Source organism: Microtus oregoni, unplaced genomic scaffold (genome assembly GCF_018167655.1).
Source record: "Microtus oregoni isolate MIOR12 unplaced genomic scaffold, Mior012 000019F_ref0000042, whole genome shotgun sequence".
In the NCBI taxonomy this organism is placed as follows: Eukaryota; Metazoa; Chordata; class Mammalia; order Rodentia; family Cricetidae; genus Microtus; species Microtus oregoni.
Genome location: NW_024543078.1, coordinates 31,419,856 through 31,441,052, shown reverse-complemented (window position 1 = coordinate 31,441,052; position 21,197 = coordinate 31,419,856). Strand labels below are relative to the sequence as shown.

The 21,197-nt window shown below is 38.7% G+C and overlaps 1 protein-coding gene across 2 annotated transcripts in view; it reads left to right on the top strand.

Annotated features, from left to right (window-relative positions):
- The window catches only part of Abca13 (ATP binding cassette subfamily A member 13), a 398,914-nt gene that overhangs the window by 305,985 nt on the left and 71,732 nt on the right, over positions 1–21,197 (top strand). For both annotated transcript variants that reach the window (XM_041669712.1, XM_041669711.1), the window contains exons 55-56: positions 1,414–1,609; positions 4,680–4,789. In XM_041669712.1, coding sequence (XP_041525646.1) covers positions 1,414–1,609; positions 4,680–4,789 — 306 coding nt within the window. The remainder of the gene's footprint in view (positions 1–1,413; positions 1,610–4,679; positions 4,790–21,197) is intronic.

Sequence of the window (21,197 nt, the reverse complement as noted above, 5' to 3'; positions counted from 1 at the left end):
TCATCAGAGTGAGAAGAGTTAAAGAATGTTCCAACTGGTCCCTCCCCGAAGCCCCGAGTTGCATAGTTTGGGAGATATGATCAATAAACATACATAAAATTTCCAGGTAGTTCTCATGAGGAGAGGGTAGGAATCTTTGATGCAGACCATTGAGTTATCAGTGGAAGGTTAATGTTGATGGTAGCCCTTATCTAATAAAGAGAAATTCTAGTCAAGCAGAAAAGTGTATCATGATCGAGTTTCATAAAATGAATTAACTCATGAATCCCCTTTTGGATTGCTAAGTTGAATACTTCCCATGTTTTCTGTGCCCACCATACTTTCTGCTCCTAAATAATCACCCTCTGGATAGCTGTCACTCACATGTTTTTTCTCTTTTGATTAATTTTATATGTCTTCAAATATTATGTAAGTGATATCAGACCCTTCTAAGGATCTAACCATCTTTTCTCATCTGTATTATATGTGCAATGAATCATACATATTTTTGTAAAATGATGATTTTAGATGTGGAAAACTAACACTGATTAAGTCTTTGGCATGACTCCCCAGGACTGACAGTGAATGGTTTCTCTTAGCTATAACTATAGTACTCTTTTAGTGCTATTAACTCTAGTATTTCATTGTTTTGAAATAATTTGAGAGTTGTAAATAATATTTTAAAAATGCCCCTCTTTCTTTGAATAGATGATTATATGCTATATAACCACGTATCACACTGAAAACAAGGAAATTGATGGGAGTGTAATATGAACAGTGTGCCTGGTTTGTACCTAATCATTAAAATGCAGACACGTTATAGTTTGCTAGAGAAATGAAAATTTACTTGAAAGTTAAAAGTACCCAGATGGAAATCCTAATGAGGACCTACCAGCCCAGATTCAGCGTGAACCAGTTAGATGCAACGATTAGTTGTACTCAACTGGCAAATATCAAATATCAAATATGTTGAATGCTATATGTAAGATGTGCAAAAAGCTTTCTGTTTAACTCTTTTATGCAATCCAATTTATATTTTAAGTTTAATTATTGAGTACTTTTCTATATAAGGTATATACACAATCTATTTTGTTAAATATTTAATAAATGGTTTACTGCCAAAATACCTATATAAGTTAGTATTTTATAGTAATGTGATCAATATTTTTGGCACTTATCATGAGGCCTGGCATGACTTCATTATCCCCCAAATTAAAAACTTCCCCTAGCGTTGACATCTCACCGTTGACATCATTTCATTGTGGAAAGGAGTTGACTTCCCCTGGTAATCGGGATGATAGAGCTAAGATGCCCTGACGGTGGATGCTCTGAGGGCTCCGTCTTCTGTCTCCTCAGGGGTCACTTGGGGACAATCTCAGGACTGTTCCAAGAGGAACAGTCTGTCTTGTCTTAACTCTGTCTTTATCTTCCCAGGGTCCACTCTGCCCCACAGGACACGGTCAAGTCTGCTAAGGACATAGATGTTGAAAAGGAGCAAATGAGGGTGCTTGAAGGAAAGACCGAAGGAGACATTCTTGTGTTGTGCAACCTCAGGAAGAGCTACAGAAGTGTTTTCAGGCGGAAGACCACTGCTGTGCATGACCTTAGTCTGGCCATACCACGAGGCGAGGTATCAGCTGCAGTGCTTACCCATTTCTCTTGGGAACCTATGAACTCTGGCTGTAGTTCTGTCTGGGGTAGTCTTAGAATATCTGAAATCACAACAAAAAGCAGCCTCTGCATTCCAGAGATTCCCACCACGTCACAGAGATAAAGTTGGAGACAGGATCTCAGTGTAATGGAAATTTGCTGACTGATTCAAATTTTATTTTGTTTTATGATTCTTTAAATTTGTGTATCTGGGGTTTTTAAGTGTCATTTGACTTTTGGGATGACTTTATTAAGTACAAATATTTTAAAAAATCCAGTTGAAGGAACCGACTTCTTCCATTTATTTAACCTGCAGTTTTCCTTGAGTGCCCAGTTAAATCCATCTAGAACACTGGTCCTCAACCTTCCTAATTCTGCGACCCTTTAATATAGTTCCTCGTGATGTGGTGTTATGGTGTTATCAACCATAAAATTAATTTTTTGATACTTCATAACTGTTATGAATTGTAATGTAAATATCTGATTTGCAGGATATTTGATATACAGCTCCAAAGGGGTCAAGATCCACTGGTTGAGAACCACTGATCTAGAAGCGTGCTATTCTAGAGGGTTAAAGATTGCACATACCACAGCAGCTATGGAGAAATCTTCAATCAGAACTGGCAGAAGCTGTATAAACTGACTCTTATTTGGACTCAATCCATAAAGGGAAATCAATCCTGGAAATGATTCTCTTTAATTAACTGATAGAAATAAAGAGGCACCTTGCATGCTTGGAGAAACCCAGTGGTTATATGGCTCTTTTATTGCTAGCCATGCTCTCCTGCTGAGCAAATAATTCAGACATGAGTACTCTGGGGTACACAGGAGCCCAGAGACCCAGGTAAAGCAATTTAGGAGTGACCTAGATTAGAACCATGATTTCTAGGACAACTGGACAAAATGTTAAGGATTGTTTCCTAGCTATTGTTGCTACTGATATTTTGCCAGTTTTGTGATCTAACATTATTGAATTTTGAATTAAAGTTAAATCAATTTAAATCAATATTAATTTTCTTACTATCTATCCATGGCTGTTTTAAGCCAAGGAGAAGAAAGAGAGAGAAAGAAGGGAAGGAAGGAAGGAAGGAAGGAAAGGATGGAAAGAATGAAGGAAGCAAGTAAGCAAGCCTTGGAAGTAGGCATGATGTTTTTCAAATTTGAAGTTTCTTTTGGGATGTTTGTTGTCAGTGTTACAATCAACTGAAGAAGAAGAGGAAAAAATCTCAGTTCAGATCAGTTGCGACAGTTGCCATTGCTTCAGGCCCATGATGGTCTACCTCATGAAGATAGGAAAGCATCCTGAGAGAAGCTGCTCACCTCATGAGCAGATGCTAAAAAGATAGGAAGGGAAGGACCAAGTTCCAATATCCCGAAAGAGCTTAATATCATTGATCAAAAATGGCAATTAGGCACAGCTCCTGTGTAATTCCAAGTCTGGAGGGCACATCTGTAGCCCATGAGTCTTGAGAGACTTTCAGGATCCAAACTGTAGTGTGATATCCTTTCTAAGATTTTTATGCACAGCACAGTTTGGTTGTCTAGATGGACAGTTTGCCCCACCTTCCCTTCTGTCATTCACCTCTTCCCCAACTCCTAATTTCCCAGTCTGTGCCTCAGTTTCCCTGTTGATTATTAAATCTCTTTTCCAAAAAAAAAAAAAAAAAAGAACCTGTGAAGAAAGCAGAGATGACTGAGATGTGTGTCCCTGTCCCTCTAAGAATCAACGAACTGTTTGGAAACTAGAACACCATAAGCAAATATATTATCCTGTGTTTTGACAGGGTTAGAAATTGCCAGAGTCATAGGCTTTAGTGATGTACAGCAGGAGTGTGGAAGACTGTTACCACAATGGCATGGTTAGCCCGGGCTCTAAAGCAGAGATGTGGTCTGGACAGGCTGATAGGATATCCTAAGTCTCAGGCGTGGTAGGCCTGATAGAAGTGACACAAGGCAGGTCTGGAATGAGATGGAGCCCTAAAATGGATGGGGAGGAGACCCAGTGGTGGGGAAGAAATATGACTGAGGCACATGGTGATGAAAGTTATTGACATTGTCCAGAGGCACATACTGAAGGTAAGTAATATGTGGGCATGAAGGCAAAACACAGAAACAATCACTGCGCATGATCTGCATGTGGAGGAAGCTAGATGGTGTGATATTAGCACTCAGACATGAGAAAATGTGCTTGGGAAGATTGGCGTTCCAAGGAGGAGTCTCAGGCACATCGTACCAGAAGTACAAAACAGGTACCCAGTCTAGAGAATGGGTTTAGAAAGCCGTTTTCACATAGAGTGTAAGATAAGATTGAAGAAAGAAACAGGTTGACTGTCAAAGTATGAAATTGGAGGTTGTTTCCTTATTTATTACCAGGATTCTCTTAGGCTTTGAGTATAAATTGAATTTACAGCCTCTTTGATGGAAAAATAAAGGCATCTAGCTACCAAGAAGATCTATTATCTACCTAGTTGTTATCTATTTATCTATCCATCATCATCTTCAATCAGTCTCTCTATATAATTGTCATCTATTATCTATCAGTTATCATCTATCTGCCATCTGGTAATCAATTTTCTATCATTTATTTAACTTTTTATCCACCCATCTCCATATTTATCCACCCATTCCCCCCCCCTCTCTCTCTCTATATATATATATATATATCTGTGTATGTAGGTTACTCAGAGTGGAAATAGACTAGTTTTAGAAAATATACAAAAATGGAACCAGAGGGAAAGCAACTTCTGCAGTGACAGAACTTCCAAAGATGTTACCATGATTATCTCTGCATAATTTGGATTATTGTTACTTACTACTCATTCTGTTTTTATGTACCCAAATTTATCTTTCTTTAAATTAGTGCTGATGTTTTCATGCACAACTGCCACAAAAGTATTTGAAGCATAAGGTGCCTTTTTACAGTAGCGTGTTCCACACTGTTACAACATCACACGTCAGAAGCGTCAGTATACTGTCAAAGCAAAGGCCGTTTGTAATATAATATTGATTACACTCCATACTTTGTGTCTAACTTCATGTTTTCTTCTTAGTGCTTTGGGCTCCTCGGAGTGAATGGCGCTGGGAAGAGCACAACATTCAAAATTCTGACTGGTGAAATTCCACCAAGTTCAGGCTATGCCGTCGTCAGAACTCCTCAGGGGTATGATTCAGATTTAATCATTTTCTTGCCACTTATGATGATATCAAGTCCAGGGAACTCCCAGTATCCCCTCAAGTCTGTGGAAATAAACTTAGAAACACTATTTTCCTCCAGTCTCATTTTCTGTTTGCCAGTTACCCAAAGGGGTGACTAAATCTCCCAGTGTCAGTATCAGGGACCGGAGCTCAAGCCTTGTAGCCAAGAAGACAAGGTATTTTTCTCAGTCTTAAAATCTGTTGTCAACATCTGCATCATGCCTGCCATTTTTATTTGAAGTATGCTGACATTCTTGTGTGTTTGCATATAGTTTTGGCTATTATCTATGTGTTCACATGCATCTGGTTTCGGCTATAATCTATAAGTGTAGAAAGATGCACCATGTCCATTCAGCAGAACAATAGAACTAGGTTCTCCCTTACTGCCTATGCCCTAGCTAGCCACAGATTTTTGGCCCAATTAATGCTACAAGTTGATTGGCATGAGATCTCATTTTTATTTGTACATTACATACTTTTGCCTGATATACCTTTTGTTTTTTTAAAAATGGTATTATTATTATTATTATTGGCTATTTATTGAAGTAGAAATTCTTAATTATATTCCTGTAATGGATCATATGTGTGTGTGTGTGTGTGTGTGTGTGTGTGTAGTCTCAGCAGTTATAGCGAACTTAATTTTGTTCCCTTGTCTTACTTGTGGCTTTTTGAACCTTGAGTAGTATAAGGGTTGTAACTCTGAGGGGAAAGGTTTCCCCAGTGCAAGTGTTGCAGCTCTGAAGAAAAAGGTATCCTGGCAGTTGGGAACCAAGGAATACCACAAAGTCACACTGCGTAAGAAACCTCACACAAGAATTTATTAAGAAAGACACAAGAGGGTGACTGCCTCTGCTCCAGAGAGAAGCAGCAAAAAAATCTGAGCACGAGGCAGGCTTTATGTTGGTTATTTTTGGGGGGTGGGGGGGTGGGGGGTGGGGATTCTATGATGGTCTGGGATTGGTGTGATTTTGTGGCCTGATTTTGGGGTTTATTTCTGTAGGGCAGAGCTTGGCAGTCTGCATATTGAGGCACTGGGAACTGCTGTTAAGGCTGTTAGAGTAGTCTGGGTGGAGTTGTGCTGGCAACTCATGCATCTCAAGGGATTGGGCTTGGCCTTTAGAGTAGTCTGTGTGGGGTGGCCATTAACTAGCATACCTTAAGGGACTTACAAGTAGCTCTTCCCTTTCTGAGGTCATAAAGCTGTCACCTGTCTTTTCCAAAGATTCATCATTTTAATGTATTTAATTTATATTGGAATCTTTTGTATAGCTGAAATATAATTTATTTTCTATCTGAATACTACCCCAAATCTTTTCTCTACAAAATTCTTTTGTTCTCTAGTCAGCATCCCCTCTCCTGTCACACTGGGTCCTTGTTTGTGCTGGGTATTTGGCCTCAACTGCATTGCTCCCAGGAACATCTCAATGTAGCTCTTCCTCTTCCTTCTCCCTTAGTTTTTATGTGGACTCTTTGACTGAGTCTAGGAACCAAAGTAGTACCAGGCAGATCAGTAAGAGTATCATAGAAGTTTTTATTTTTTGTTTTAGTTGACAATAGATTCTTCTCTCCTACAATACATTCCAACTACAGTTTCTACTCTCTCAACTCCTCCAAGTTCCCCCACCAACCTCCTCTCTCCCCCAGATCTACTCCCCTTCCATTTCCCTTCAAAAAAATAAAAATAAAAAAACTGGCCTAGCGGAAGGTAAGGGCTGCAGGCTTGGGCTTTGTTAGTCAGCCCATGATAGTCCCAGTGTCCAGTCTCTGGTGATATAGGGTATTTCATTTCTTTCTTTTCTTCCTCGCTCCCTTGCTCCCTCCCTCCCTTCCTCCCTCTCTCCCTTTCTCCCTCCCTCCCTTCCTCCCTCCCTCCCTTCCTTCCTCCCTTCCTCCTTTTCTTTTTATCTAGCTGTGGCTGATGAAGGTAGACAGAGTAAACCAGATGTCCTTTTCTTCAGCCACCTTTTCTTAGGAGCATTCCACTAAAGTGACAGATATACACACCTATGTTAGTTTGGTGTGCTTTGCCCTACTGTCCACCAGATTGTCTACTGTTACCAGAGTACCCTTCCTAATCCTTCTTCAAATTATTTTCAATATTTTAGGGACTTCTTTGCTTCATATTTCAATACAAACTCAACATTTTGATGATAGTTGTATCAACTTTTATTGCAATTTGAGGCAAAATAATTTCTTTGTAATACTTTGTTCTTCATCATCTTAGACTATGGTGTATAGTGACATTCATTCAAGCCAGTTTAGAAACTCCGGTTCTTCTGTGCTTGAAATTTTCCTGATGGAGTCCTTGCAATATCTTTTACTTTACTGATCTAAGCAACTTGACCTTGACAGGAGGCGTATTTTTTCTTCTCTGCGTGACCATTTCATTTTGCTTTGATTTTTATCATGAACTGTCATTTCTCTAGCTTATCCTAGAACTGAGTTATGTGGGTTATTCATCCCCATTTTCCTATCTTCCTTAACATCTTCCTGTCCAGCATGGTCTCTGTACCTTCAACCCTCTCTGTATGTATAACATCAAAGCCGGCCTTCAGTGCCGGCCAGGCTCCTCATCGTATGGCATACAGAGACTTTTCTACCCACAACTTTGTAGAACTTGGTGCTGGTCCTGATTCTGCCAGTCCAGTGAGGAAAATGCACACCTTACTAATCATCCCAAGAGATATTTCCAGCTTCTTTTGGTGAGGAGCAATACTTTGCCCTAACCCAAAATCTAGGGGATCTCAATTTGAATTTGAATTTGTTCTCCCCTTCTACCACAGCCATAAAGGACTTTTGGGTCTTTTCTTCCTCGTAGGGACCAGATGTGTGGCATTTTCATGGGATTCAAATGTAGAGGGCAGACATGAGTGGTCTTAAGCACTGCCTCTAGAATTTTCTTCATTTCTGACTCACGGCACTTAAATGAATGTGATTATTTATTATAAAAATTATGATGCAATGAATATGGAAAATAATTCACTTATCACATGTTTTAGATTAGAGGAAGAAAGCTTTGTGTCTGTAATTCCCCAGTAGAATTTTAATTGACTTCACACTGCACATAGGTTTTTGAATAATAGTGTATTTTTCTCTTCTACAGATTGATAGATATATTACACATCAAAAGAGTCTTAAATGAAAATCCTTTATATTTTTATTTGATGGCAGTATTTCAATATATTTAATATTATTACTTGAGAAATATGTTGATACTTAAAACATTTGAAATTTAATTAATAGATTTATAGAATCTAACTTTCCTGTCTAAGGACAGAGTATGCATTTATACTTTGCTAGTCAGATCCAATACATGAAAACAACATTCCTAATAAAATCTATCTGAGAACAGAAAGTCAAATTTATTCAGACTCATGTATGCCAAGCTGGTTTTACTTATCTTTTATCATTCTAAATTGGGACCTACCTATATAAAACTGAAAATCCCTTGAGGATTAAGGTGTTGATTTCCGTACCTATGGCCACAGAATTAAGAAGTAAAGCATTTTTTTGTTGTTATTGTTTGTGGTGGAATCTTATTATTTATTCTCTCTAATTTGCCTATTTACAAGACTATATGGACAAAAGAGCCAGAATTAAAAAGGGAATAAAAAACATAAGGTTTACTTTTTCATCCCTGAAACAGTGACTCCATTCTTTATTATTTCATTCCATCATTTGTGAAATAATTGGAAAATGAAATTCAAATAACTGCTCTTGAAAGGAAGAATAAATTTGCATTCACATAATGGTCTGTAAGTCTCTTATTATGCTACATATCTGTGTAATTAGTTTAATTATAACTAAATCACACTTGCATTAATTATATTTTTAACCTTGATTATTTGTAATGTTAATTGCACATTGGTATTCAAAGAATTAAGCAGGTAATTAGTAGCACAATAGAATTTGTAACTACCCAGAATGCTGGAGTACCCCTTCCTGCCCATGGAGTCAGGCACTGATTGCTGTGCAGCTGAAACACAGGGACCTAGATGTTCACTGCAGTAGGGATTATTATTTTTTTTTTGTTTCTTTCTGTGGTTACTTTATGAGGAACATTTTTTTTCTGTTTTGGTGTTTGATTTATTAATTTCCACAAGTGAATAAATGATCTCACATTTGAGATCGTGTGTGCCTCTCTCTCTCTCTCTCTCTCTCTCTCTCTCTCTCTGTGTGTGTGTGTGTGTGTGTGTGTGTGTGTGTATAAACAGAATTCTTTTCAAACCTACAATTATGATCTGGTTTGAAGTATGAGCTCCTGATATAATGACAGTGATCACAAGTTGATAGCCTGCCTGGCAAGAATTGCATACTTGCTTTTTGATGGTGATGAAGGAACAGAATCTCCTATAGCTGAGGCAGGCCTCCAACTCTCTATGTAGCTCAGGATAACCTTGAATTTCTAATCTTCCTGTCCACCTCCTGAAATCGGAGATTTCATGCCTGTTCCCATATCAACTTTATGTTCCCAGTATAAGACTAAAATTTGGGACTTAGATTATCGTAGGACAGGACATATATGTTCTAGGTTATCCCAGCTTCCTCTCTGTCATTTGTCTCCTTTTTTGACACAGGAAGGTGTTTGGATTAGGTTTTCAATACTGTTATTATTGAAAATTACAGCCATGGCTTAAAAATACTACTAATAAAAACTCATGATTTGTTGTTACTCTATTATTCACCAAAGCATTAAGAGGGGAGGGGGTCTTTAAATTCTGGATCTTACCTAATAGTTATTATGGCCTTAGGAAGAATATGTTACTCATATTGACTCACATGGAGTCTGAGATTCAAACATATCAACTCATTTGCCAGAACTTAAACTCTAGAAAACCATAGTAGAGTTTGAATTTTTTTCAACTTTATTTTTTGTAATTGTTTTATTTTTCAGACTTTCACTTATGAGTACTATAATTACATCATTTTCATACCCCCTTAACTCTTTTTGTGTCCCACCACTTCCTCTCAAATTCATAGTGCCTTCTTTAATTATTGTAACATTTAAAGGCACATACATGCATACGTGCATGTAAATTTATAATGGGTTTTCAATTGTAATTTATTCTTAGCATTTTGAAAAATTGTGTATCTTTGTAGTAACCTGTTTCTAAAGCAGAAAAAAAAGCCTTTTTGATAGGGGATGAGAGCTACACCTAGCTGAGAATATAAAAATAAATATTTTTATATAAATATTATATAAATAAATAAACTATATTGATTTGGGAAAATGGCAGGAGGCACTCCTTTAGGGTCTATGACATCACCAGACATGACTTGTTGCTTAATTTTTTAGTACCAGGCATAAACTCTATTCCAGTTAGTGGTTCTTAAGTTCAATTAGACTCCTCTTGGTTACTTCCAAGATACAAGAGCCTCTATTACACCACTGAGACTGTGTTGCCAAGCTGATCTAAGAGATTCCTACAGCCATATAGGTTATTACCATTCCTCTTGGTTGTCTCCCAGTACACAAAGATAAGACCCTGTTGCTGAAGATACCAAAACTTTAGATATGAGACCTGGAGGAATTGAACTAAAACTGACCTGGTAGTTTGTTTTCTGAGGACTAGCTCTTATAATATCTGAGTGTACAATGCAAGCTACCAAGGGAGAAAAGCAATCAATAGTTTTATCCATCTGTAAAACCTATGAATTTTTCAGCTTTACATCTTATACCTTTCCTAACCTAGTATGCCCATTATTAGAGAAAACGCAAAGCAAAGAGAACAAAATAAAATATGGAAGAAGAACAGGATGAGATCGAGAGACAGCAGAACAATAAACATTTTTGCAATAAGTGTTCTGTTGTATTTAAAATTCCAACGCTCAGAAACTGGGTTTTCCAAAAAGTATGAATTGTACATGGCAGACTTAACACACTTTCACTGCAACATTCCAGGGGAAGGGAGCGACAGTTTGGCAAATAAAACAAAACAGAACACATAGATATATTAACACCTCTTAAATAAATTTTGAGGAAAATGTACACAGAGGTAGAGAGATATAATATATATGGAGAAAATTATCACTGTGAATACAAACAGTAAGGGTGTATTTCATGCAAAGATTCTAAATAAAAGTTCCCTTACTGGTTTGTGAACTCCCAGAGTAACTACTAAAGTAGAACTTACCCCACTAGAACAAGCCATAGAACATAGGCTCTTAACATCACTATTTAGCAATTTTCTGGAACTGATGTCACTGTTACAAAGCATAGTTGTAAAATAAGAGTAATTATATTGCCATATCTTTTACAATATATTTGAGTTAGTAGATACAGTAAAAAGATATTTAAATGCAATAGCACAAGTAGAGTATACATGAATCAGAAACATAGCTATGTGGGTGTTTAAATCAGAATACCAAAACAATATTTTAAGAATAATAAGCATGATTGAATACATAGTTATGTATTAGTATATATCATGGAAGAAGGGGAAAACCCAATAGTCTTCATATTATTCTTCCGCACAGAGTTGTATAGACTGATGGTTGATTTAATTAATTTAACAGAAGGTAGAGGAAGCTTAACACAAATTTAGGTAGAGAAAGAGAGGAGTTTAACCATGGTCTTTTTGAAAAATAGACATTAAGTGGTATTTCAATGCATTGTGTGGGTTTTCAAATGAATAGTGTCTTTCCAGTTGGATACCCCAGTCTATGGAATCAGAGAGACAATAGGCTGAACATCTTTTACTCATTGACGGCATTTTTCTAAGCAATTAATGTAAAATTTACAACATAAATTTGGTTGTGTTGGTTTGTTTAAATAGGAGATTTAAAATATTTATACACTAGAACATTAAATTTCAAGATCACAAGTATTAACTAAGGCAAAATTGATAAGACGTTTAAAATATTACAGTGATATAAAATATCTAAAGAGAAAAACAGTAATCATATATAATAGGTAAAAGATAAGAGAATTCACTGCAAGAGCTGGAGAGATGACTCAAGTGTTAGGTGGGTACTGCTCTTGCAGAGGACCCAGATTTAGTTCCCAGCACCATGTCAGACAACTCAGAACAATTGTCACTCCAGCTCCAGGTCGTCCAGTGTCTGTTCCTGGACCCCTCAGATACCTATGCTCATATGTGCACATTCATACATATATGCATAATTAGTCTTAAAAATAGCACAATATAAAAATGACTGGTTAATATTTAAAGGTATTTGTCTACCATTAATATTGAAATTGGGAGGACAGAGATTTGTATTTTGATCTCTCATGATAATTTAAAAAATTATCCCCACTTTCATGAAGATAGTAAAACAGAGTAAACAGTCATGTTGATAGGTAACAAAATACATGGTGATATGTATAAAAAATACTTGAAATAGTAATTTGTCTTGTAGGAATTTATGCTCTAAAAAAGAATGGAAATTTAAATAAAAGACGGAATGAAAAGATCAATTTTTGTCTTATCTGTATTAACAGGAATTAGGAAGATGCTGTGCTCTTGCTATATATTTGGTGATTGGATTAATTGAAAATATTATTGCTAAATTATGTGAAGTGATGTTTAATAAGTTAATATAGATTAAAATAATAGAACATGTATCCATTATAAAAACTAACCCAACTACTTCCTAAGTTCTCTCCTGAAGTCATAAGTAGAAAGAAGATGTTCATAGACCATAAGAACTGGCAGGGCTGATGCCATTGCTGCCTGAGACATGGCTGGAACAGATGTGAGGCTGTGCACTGGGACAGAGGCACAAGGGTTGGGGTGCTGTAGTGCTGCTCTGCACAGGGGAATGGTTGAGCCAGGTCTCTGAAGGGCTGCATCCTTCCTGAAGGTGCAGGTACTGAAAATTCCCACAGTGGCATAGAATGATGGTGAAAAATCTTGACAGTTTTTCTCAGGGATCATAGTTAAGAAGAAAAAAATCTCCCAATGTTGGAGCTTCAGGTTTATACTCTGTAGTTTGGACTCCAGAAACTGCACATTCCCTAGGGAAGCCTATCACACAAAGACAGGTTCTAGGTCTTTCCATGAAGTACACACATTTCAGTGATGTTGTATATGACAGAGACACGTATTTTTTATTTGTAAGCTGAAAGTAAAAATATTTGACAAAAATTTGATACACCACGGGAATATTGTTTTTTTTTTATTTTAAGATTTTTTTAAAATTTCATTTCACATTCCGTATACACTGGAGATAGTCAAGCAGAAAAGATGAGACTTCTTTGAAACACAGCCCCTATATCAAGGTTTTTCAATTAATTTTTAAAAATAGTATTAAAGGAGGACATGAAATCAAACACCACACTACACACATAGCACCAGTCTTCTGTGGATATAAATTAAGAATTGAACAAAAAATGAGAATTGTCAGAGAAGGCAATGTACCAGAAAACCAATCATAGAGAATATATGGAAATTATGGCAATAGGACAAATAACATATTTGAAAATGGCATAATTTCTGTGACTGAAAATGATGTTTATTGAATTTAAAATAAAAACATAATGATTGGGTTAAAATTATTTGCTGCTTATGGGAAAATATGAAAATGTGGATATTTGAAAAGGAAGGAAAGGGAAGGTCCAAGTCAGGTATGATGGTTCACACCTGTAATCCCAGCATCCCTTAGACCATGCCAAGATGAATCTGTCATCTTGAGATCAAATTGATGTTGAATGTCCTTCTGTGTATGTGATGATTTTATTGGCTAATGATAAAGCTGTTTTGGCCAATGGCTTAACAGAGTAAAGTCAGGTGGGAAATCTGAACAGAGATATATATAGAGAGAGTAGATGGAGTCAAAGTAATTGCCAAAGAAGAAGGACACTATAACCTTACTGGTAAGCCACAGCCTTGTGGTGATACATGAATTAATAGAATTGGGTTACTTTAAGATGTAAGAGCTAGCTAGGAATACACCTAAGTCACTGGCCAAATAGTGTTGCAATTAATATAGTTTTGTGTGATTATTTGGATCTGGGTAGCCAGGAAACAAATGAGCGATCTCCTCTTACACAAAGCCAACCTGGGCCTATCTAAAAAATAAAGAAATGAATAAGTAGTGAGGAAAGATACAGCCCAGCAGGCATTTAATTATCTCTCAGACTGAAAATAGAGGAGACAGTGAGAGAGGGACAGCGTTTGATGGAATAATGGTTGTAAGGTTTCCAGTATTAAGAAAACAGATGACTCCCTTAATCCAAGGAAACACACTTCTCTTGAGTAAAAATAAGATGCTTTTCATAACATCATATGGTGAAAATAAAACCCCCAATATGAAGACAAACTTTTTAAAAATGCAGAAGAAAAGACATTGCAGCAAAGGAGGGGGAACTTGATCCAATCTTCTAACTAGTGGTTCCTAGCTGCTTCTGGTATTAAAAATACCATTTAAGTAAATTGAAGAAAAGCAAGATTATTTTCTCAGTAGCATCAGATACAACTTCAGAGCCCATCAGCTTCTTCTGTTTGTGCTGGCACATGTCCATACATATGAAGGCTTCCACTATGACCTGGGAAAAGATTTGTGTGACAAAGTATATTTCAGAACACAGGACAACTCCTTGCCTGGTAGACTATAATCAGAGGAGAGCACCAGAATGTCATGGCTGGGAGAGTATCTGCAGCCATGCTATCGCGGTAGGGAATTACAGCTTACATTTGTTTCTTATCCAGGCTTTATTTCCCAAATCCCACACCACTATTATGTACTGGATTATGAGGCAATTAAATAACAAACAGCACAAACACTATTCTGAAACCCATGACTTTGGCTTGGTTCTTTAGGTCGGCATTTCTGAAACTTGTTGCTTTTTAATGCATGCAACTAGGGCAGCTGTTAGGTTTGGACTGTGGCGTCCTCCTTTCGTAAATGACCACTATTACAGAATTCATGTGAGCAATAACTATTAACTACTATAGCATCATCAAAATGCGCAGGGATATGGGCATAGCACTTTTGAATTTATATACAAATGAGTCTGCTTCCCATAAACAAGTATAGTACCAAAATAAAAATACACAGAGCTCACATATTGCTTGCAAAAGCCCAGTCCTCCTTTTGACTTGCAGATCAGATTAGAGTCCTTGTGGTCATAAACTCCCCACATCGGAGCTGCTTGTGAGTTGGTTTTCTTCTCCTTTAAAGTAGATACAAGATTAACAGTGCTGAAATGAAATTAGGAAAAGAGTGAAGGGAAAATCCTGTGTGATTTTACGTGATTTTAGTTTGCAGTTTTGAGAAAAAGCTCTATGTATCTCTATGTACATGTTAGGGTGTGTCTGTACAAGTTTCTGTTTGTGAACTCTTGCATAATCCCAGTGATGGTCACTGCATTCATTTTACCTGACTCCTTGACTGACACTGCCAGGCTTTGAACACTTCTGAGCAGTCTTCATGTTACTGCCTGTTTGTATTCAACAAGGATTCTAGGCCACCACATCCCTGGTCATGTGTCTATTGTATCATCAAATTCTCATGTAAATTATTCTTTCCTAGAACAGAGTCCCATCTAGCTGAAAACCTCTTATTCTTTGAACAGAAAAAAAAATGTTACTTGTTCTGTCAAAGTAACAGTGAGTGTTTGATCAAAAATACAAACTAGCACAAGGCTCCTCCATTTAGCTGTCAGCACTGACCTCAGTGGGCACAAGGAAGATCACCAATGTGCACTGTGCATCAACTGCCCTCGTTGGGGGCTGCCCCGGTTTTGGGGGGATCACCCAGAACAGGCAGGCTTAGATGTGTTCTTAGTTTCTGACTGAAATGCTCCATTGTGTGTGTGTATATTGCTTGTCCATATTTGCTTTGTTTCTATAGTATATTGCCTTAGGTGTGTATTCTGTCCAGAGAACAATCTTTGAGAGTCTTGATATTCCTATTTTCAGTTTTGCAATGAATAAACTTACTAAGTATGTAGCAAAAAAGTCTAATAGAACAAATAGCAAGTAGTTGCTAGCATCATCCAATTAGGTATTTGTAACACCCCCTCCGAAATGACTGGGGAAGCCCAGAGGCAGCAGCTGTCAAGAATTAATTATGAGTCCCAGATGGAACAGTGTTTCCTATCCAGTGGACTTTCCAGTTAAACAACTAGGAGCGAGAGAGAGAGAGAGAGAGAGAGAGAGAGAGAGAGAGAGAAATAACACAAAACATCATTAAAGTGGGTGTTGACAAAATCCAGCATAAGAGTGGCCTTGCTTCAACAGTCATGCTGAAATTCATGATTGAGAGTATCTGGTGAGAGCATCGTCTCCATCCTGTCCACAGAGTTTCAGGCCCCTGTTCCCATTACAGTCATAAGAGTCTCTGTTGGAAATGATTTACCTTCTGATGTTCTCCAAGGAGCAATGCTTTTTATACCCTTAGGTTGTGTCACAGTGTCAAGGGAGCGATTTGCCCCAGGACAGGTGCTATATGCATGCGTATATGCATACACTGGAGATAACATGCTTGAGTCTGAAAACTAGCAGTGGCCCCTTATTATTTTTTCTTTCATGATTTTTAATTTCTTTTAAGCTATCTTTTCTTATTTTATATACTAATCCCAGTTCCCACTCCCTCCCCTCCACCTGCTCCCCTTATCTTCCCCCCACCCCATCCCGCATCCACTCCCTAGAGAGGGTAAGGTTTCCCATGGGGAATAAACGAAGTCTGGCACATCACTTTGAGACACGACCAAGGCCCTCCCGGCTATAGATCTAGACTGAGCAAGGTTTCCCTCCATAGGGAATGGGCTCCAAAAAAGGCAGTTCATTCACTAGGGATAAATCCTGGTCCCACTGCCTGTGACCTCACAAACTGCCCAAGCTTCACAACTGTCACCCACTTTCAGAGGGCCTAGTTTTGTCTGATGTAAGTTTCCCGAATCAGTCCAGAGTCAGTGAGCTCCCACTAGCTCAGGTGAGCTGTTTCTGTGAGTGTCCCTATCACGGTCTTAACCTTTTTGCTCATATTATCATTCTCTTTCTCTTCGATTGGACTCTGGGAGCTCAGCTCAGTGCTTAGCTGTGGATCTCTGCATCTGCTTTCAGCTGTTGCTGGATGAAGGGTCTACGATGATAATGAAGGTAGTCATCAATCTGATTACAAGGGAAGGGCAGTTTGGGAGGTCCCTTATTCTTAGAGTCTGTTCTCAACAAGTGCAGACAGAATATACTAATCATTTTATATTATGGTGCTTATTTTTCGTCTCCCAAAAAATTGTACTTTTTCAGGACCAATAGGACTAGTGTATGTGTGTATGTTTGATTTTTAGTGAAAAATATTGTATATGTGAATTTTAATAAAACATTGTTGATGTGTGACTTTTAATGGAAAATATCTTTTGTATATAACATCATTCTGGTGACATCTCGGAGGAGTATTTCACCTAATTTATTACTTTTCAGTAGGCCATTGTATTGCACCGATAAATAAATTCCTATATTCCTACAGGGGTATGTCAGAATAATTAAATCATCTTGGGTAATCTGCTTCATTACAAAGTAGTATGAGGAAAATTCTGAGAGTTCTTTGACAGAGAACTATTCCTAAGCCTTTTGCTAATTACGGGCTAATGTGCAATAAAAAGGGATATTGGAAGAAATCACTTCCTTTCCCAGACTTTAAATAAAAAACTAAGCTGAGGTCCTGGTTTACTGTAGATCTATATTCTGCTATTATCTAATATTCTTCCAATATAGAGTTACATTTTCTTTAATGGACAGAATGAGCACCTGAGCGTGGGAGGCAATTAAAACACAAGCGTGAGGCACCTTATTTTTTGTCTGTGCATTTTCTGGTGCCGCAAGCTATCTGAAAGTTTGTATATTGTGTCTTGCGGTATATAGTGTTGTGCAAATAAGTGTTAATAAGTGATAGAAGCTTGACACTTCATGCAAAGTGCTCTTGGTGTGAATTTATCTTCTGATGCTCCCATCCTTAGGAAAAAAAGCGTGACATTTCTGATTTTCTTGCTTAGCACACGTCAGTATTGCCCACTTGCTCATTTCTCTTGTGGAGCACTACTGGTTCGTTGGTGGTAAGCATAGTCGGTTCTATAAACACACAGGAGCTTCGTTCTTAGGTTTGTCCTTACACTGAGTATTGGCCACATCCCTGTCAAAATAGCATGCTATTTTGATTTTAATAATTGCCTTTGTTATACTGTAAATTCCCCCCAGTGTGAGTGTGTGTGTGTGTGTGTGTGTGTCGGGGAACTATCACCCTTTTGTATCCAAAAGGTAGTTTCCATGTTGCTGAAGGAGACCAATACCTGAAAACACTCAGGTTCCTTCCTGTCAGTCTTCCCAACCCAAGACACATGCCACATACCTAGGTCTGTGGTCCCCAACTGATTGACTCCATATACATGTGTATGTGAAAGTGTTTACTATATTAGTTTATTGTTGGGGGCTAGCCTTGACAAAAATACCTTTCTCCAGAGTAGATGCATGGGAATTTAGAAATATAGTAAAGAATACAAAGACGGGAATGAAAATAATAAAACGCAGAAACATATAGGATAGTATTGGGAGGGAATTTTTCAGTGTGTACTGGAAATTCTCCCATGTTTAATTTCCAACTACTTAATATACCCCTGACCTCAAAAGGTAGGAGTAAGACAAAAGACTGTATTAACATACCAGTTGAAAGTCATGGGCTATATTCATCACACTAATGCCCTGGACTCTTAACCTAGACCAAACCCTCTGTAGGCAAACCACTCCCTGGGTGGAATCCCAAGTTATTTCCGTAAAGGGAACTGGAACTTAGTTGGATCTTTAGGAACAAACTACTTCCCTATTCCAGGAGCACAAGGTCTGGCAACTAGGTACACCTGTTGACAATAGCCTTGAGAGAGCAGAACTCTCTGACTGACAACTAGGTGGGACCTTTCTTTGAGGTAGAAACACAGTAACCTTAAGTGAACTAGAAAAAAAACTCCCAAACTCTGACCTTTGGCCTCTTTGGGCCTCCACAGTGTTGTTCTTTTTAAAAAAAATGCTGCAAGATCCCCATGGCAGTAGGCAGCAGAAATGCTGTAGGTCCCAAATGGTGGTAGCGAGCCATGTGGTGGCAGGCAGCGGGCTCTGGGAGCAGCCAGTCCCAGGCAGGGACGGTTGCCAGTCCCCGAGCAGTGGCTGGTCCCAGGCAGGGAGACACATGGCGGGCGGGCAGAAGTCAGAGACATGGATAGACAGGACTTGCAGAGTGAGGTTGAATATTTATTCTGGGGGTTATGGAAGGGGAAGGGTGAAGGGGGGCAGAGAGAGAGAGAGAGAAGAGGAGAAAAAGACAGAGAAGGGGGGAGCAGAGAAGTGGGGAGAGAGGCAGAAGCGAAGCTGCCTGTCTGAGAGGAAGATGTGAAAGAGAGCGAGCTCAGGCTGGAAGCTAGAGATCAGCCTGCCTTAGTGGATGGGGGAGGAAATGGGCATGGCTTGTCTCCTAAAGAGACAGAAAACCATAACACACAGTTTATCAGAAAGTGATTTGTCTTTTTCATTTCACAAGGGAAGACAATATGGTAAGGAGAGTCATCAAGTCTGGACTTAATGACAGAGTTCAGAGTTTGGAATTATTGGCAACTAATTTTCTCATTGTTCTTTTAGTCCTTTTTAAGCATTTATGTCAATAGTAGCATTTAATTGTGTAGTGTGGTCGAGTTGATGATTCTCTTTAATGATGCTGTTAAGAACATGCCTGTTTTCCTGCACACCTTTGACTAAAGAGCCCTATTCTACAGAGGAGTCATTGTTTTATATACTTATTCTGATGAGCTTAGACTCCTCACATGTAATGTTCATATGCCGTGGTGCTGTGATGTGGATGTAGAGCATCCTCAGAGATGCTTTATGCTCAGTGTGGCTCTGTTGTCCTATTGTACAACCTTCTTCAGGCTGTGGGAGTTAGTGGGAAACCTGGAGATCAGTGGAGGCACATCTTCACAGGGCATTGTAGGACTCCTGATCTTGCTCTTTGTTCACTTAGGATGTGGGAGTGTCATATATCAATCTGTTGATTTTATTGGTTAAGCAATAAAGAAACTGCTTGGCTGGCCCTCATAGGTTAAAACATAGGTAGGCGGAGTAAACAGAACAGAATTCTGGGCGAAAGAAGCTGAGTCAAGGAGTCGCCATGATTTTCCCACTCCAGGCAGACGCAGGTTAAGATCATTCCTGGTAAGCCAGCTCGTGGGCTACACAGATTATAAGAAATGGGCTAGTCCAGGTGCAAGAGTTAGCCTAGAAAAGGCTAAATATAATGGGCCTAGCGGTGTTTAAAAGAATACAGCTTCCGTGTAATTATTTCTGGTAAAGGTAGCCGTGCGGGTGGCCGGGTGCAGGGAAAGTAGCCTGCTGCTCCTAACACAACAGAGTGGCACCCAACGTGCTAATGAACTCCACGTAAAACCTGAGAAGGCTTAAAAATAAGGGAGAGAGAGTTTAACACAGATTTTTGCTGTTTGTTGGTGGCGTGCTGTAGAGAGATTTCCTGATTCGGCAACATAAAATTATTAATTTCCAATATTAGTTGATAGGATGAGTTGAGCTTTATGAGCTTTCTAACCTCGATGGGCAGGACCATGTGAACAGGCAGGAATGGCCTGGCTTCCTGAGTTTAGAGTGTCACTAATCTATGGGGGAATGGGATTATGAGAGTGCTTTCCCTACCTGGAGCCCTGCAATTGCACTGCTTTGCATAAAATGGAGCAGCTGCAGCTGCTGGGGACCTTCTCCGTATGCCTCAGGACAGCAGCTTCCTGGAATATGGTGACTCCATGACACAGTGGTTTAAACCAACTCCTGGAGTCAATTTGTCTTGGCCTAAGCTTTGATTTTACCACTACTGAGCTATGGGAAATTCACTACTTCTCTGTAAACATTTGTTTTCTAATCCTAAAAATGAGATAAAAGCCCTTTCCTCAAAGGTTGATATAGAGTGTCGTAGAGGGCTGTGTGGTAGTTTAGTAGCGGTGATAATGAATCATGATATACAACAAACCCACGTGGAATATTGGTGGGGGGTGGTAAAAGACTAGGTTGTTTTGGTCAACAGGGACAGGGAAGTGATGAAGAGTGAGCGAGAAACGGGCCGAACTTAGGATAAAAAGGGGCTTTTGCGCATGTGTACAGAGCCTTACACAGCCACTCGGTGCATGTATATAGATTATGTAGTGAAATAAGGCTGTAGGACCCTGGCCTGACCAAGTATTTGCCTGAGTACTTACAAGCACATCCTGCCAGGTGACAAAGGTTGGGCCAGCATAATGCCAGAATGCTAACAGCCTGGAGAGATAGTTCAGCTGTTAAAGAGTAGGCTCACAACCAAAATGTTATGAGTGTAATAGATAATCTATGTCTGAAACATAATGGGCACTTGGCAAACTTTTGTTATTGCCTAGAACTTTTGCATTT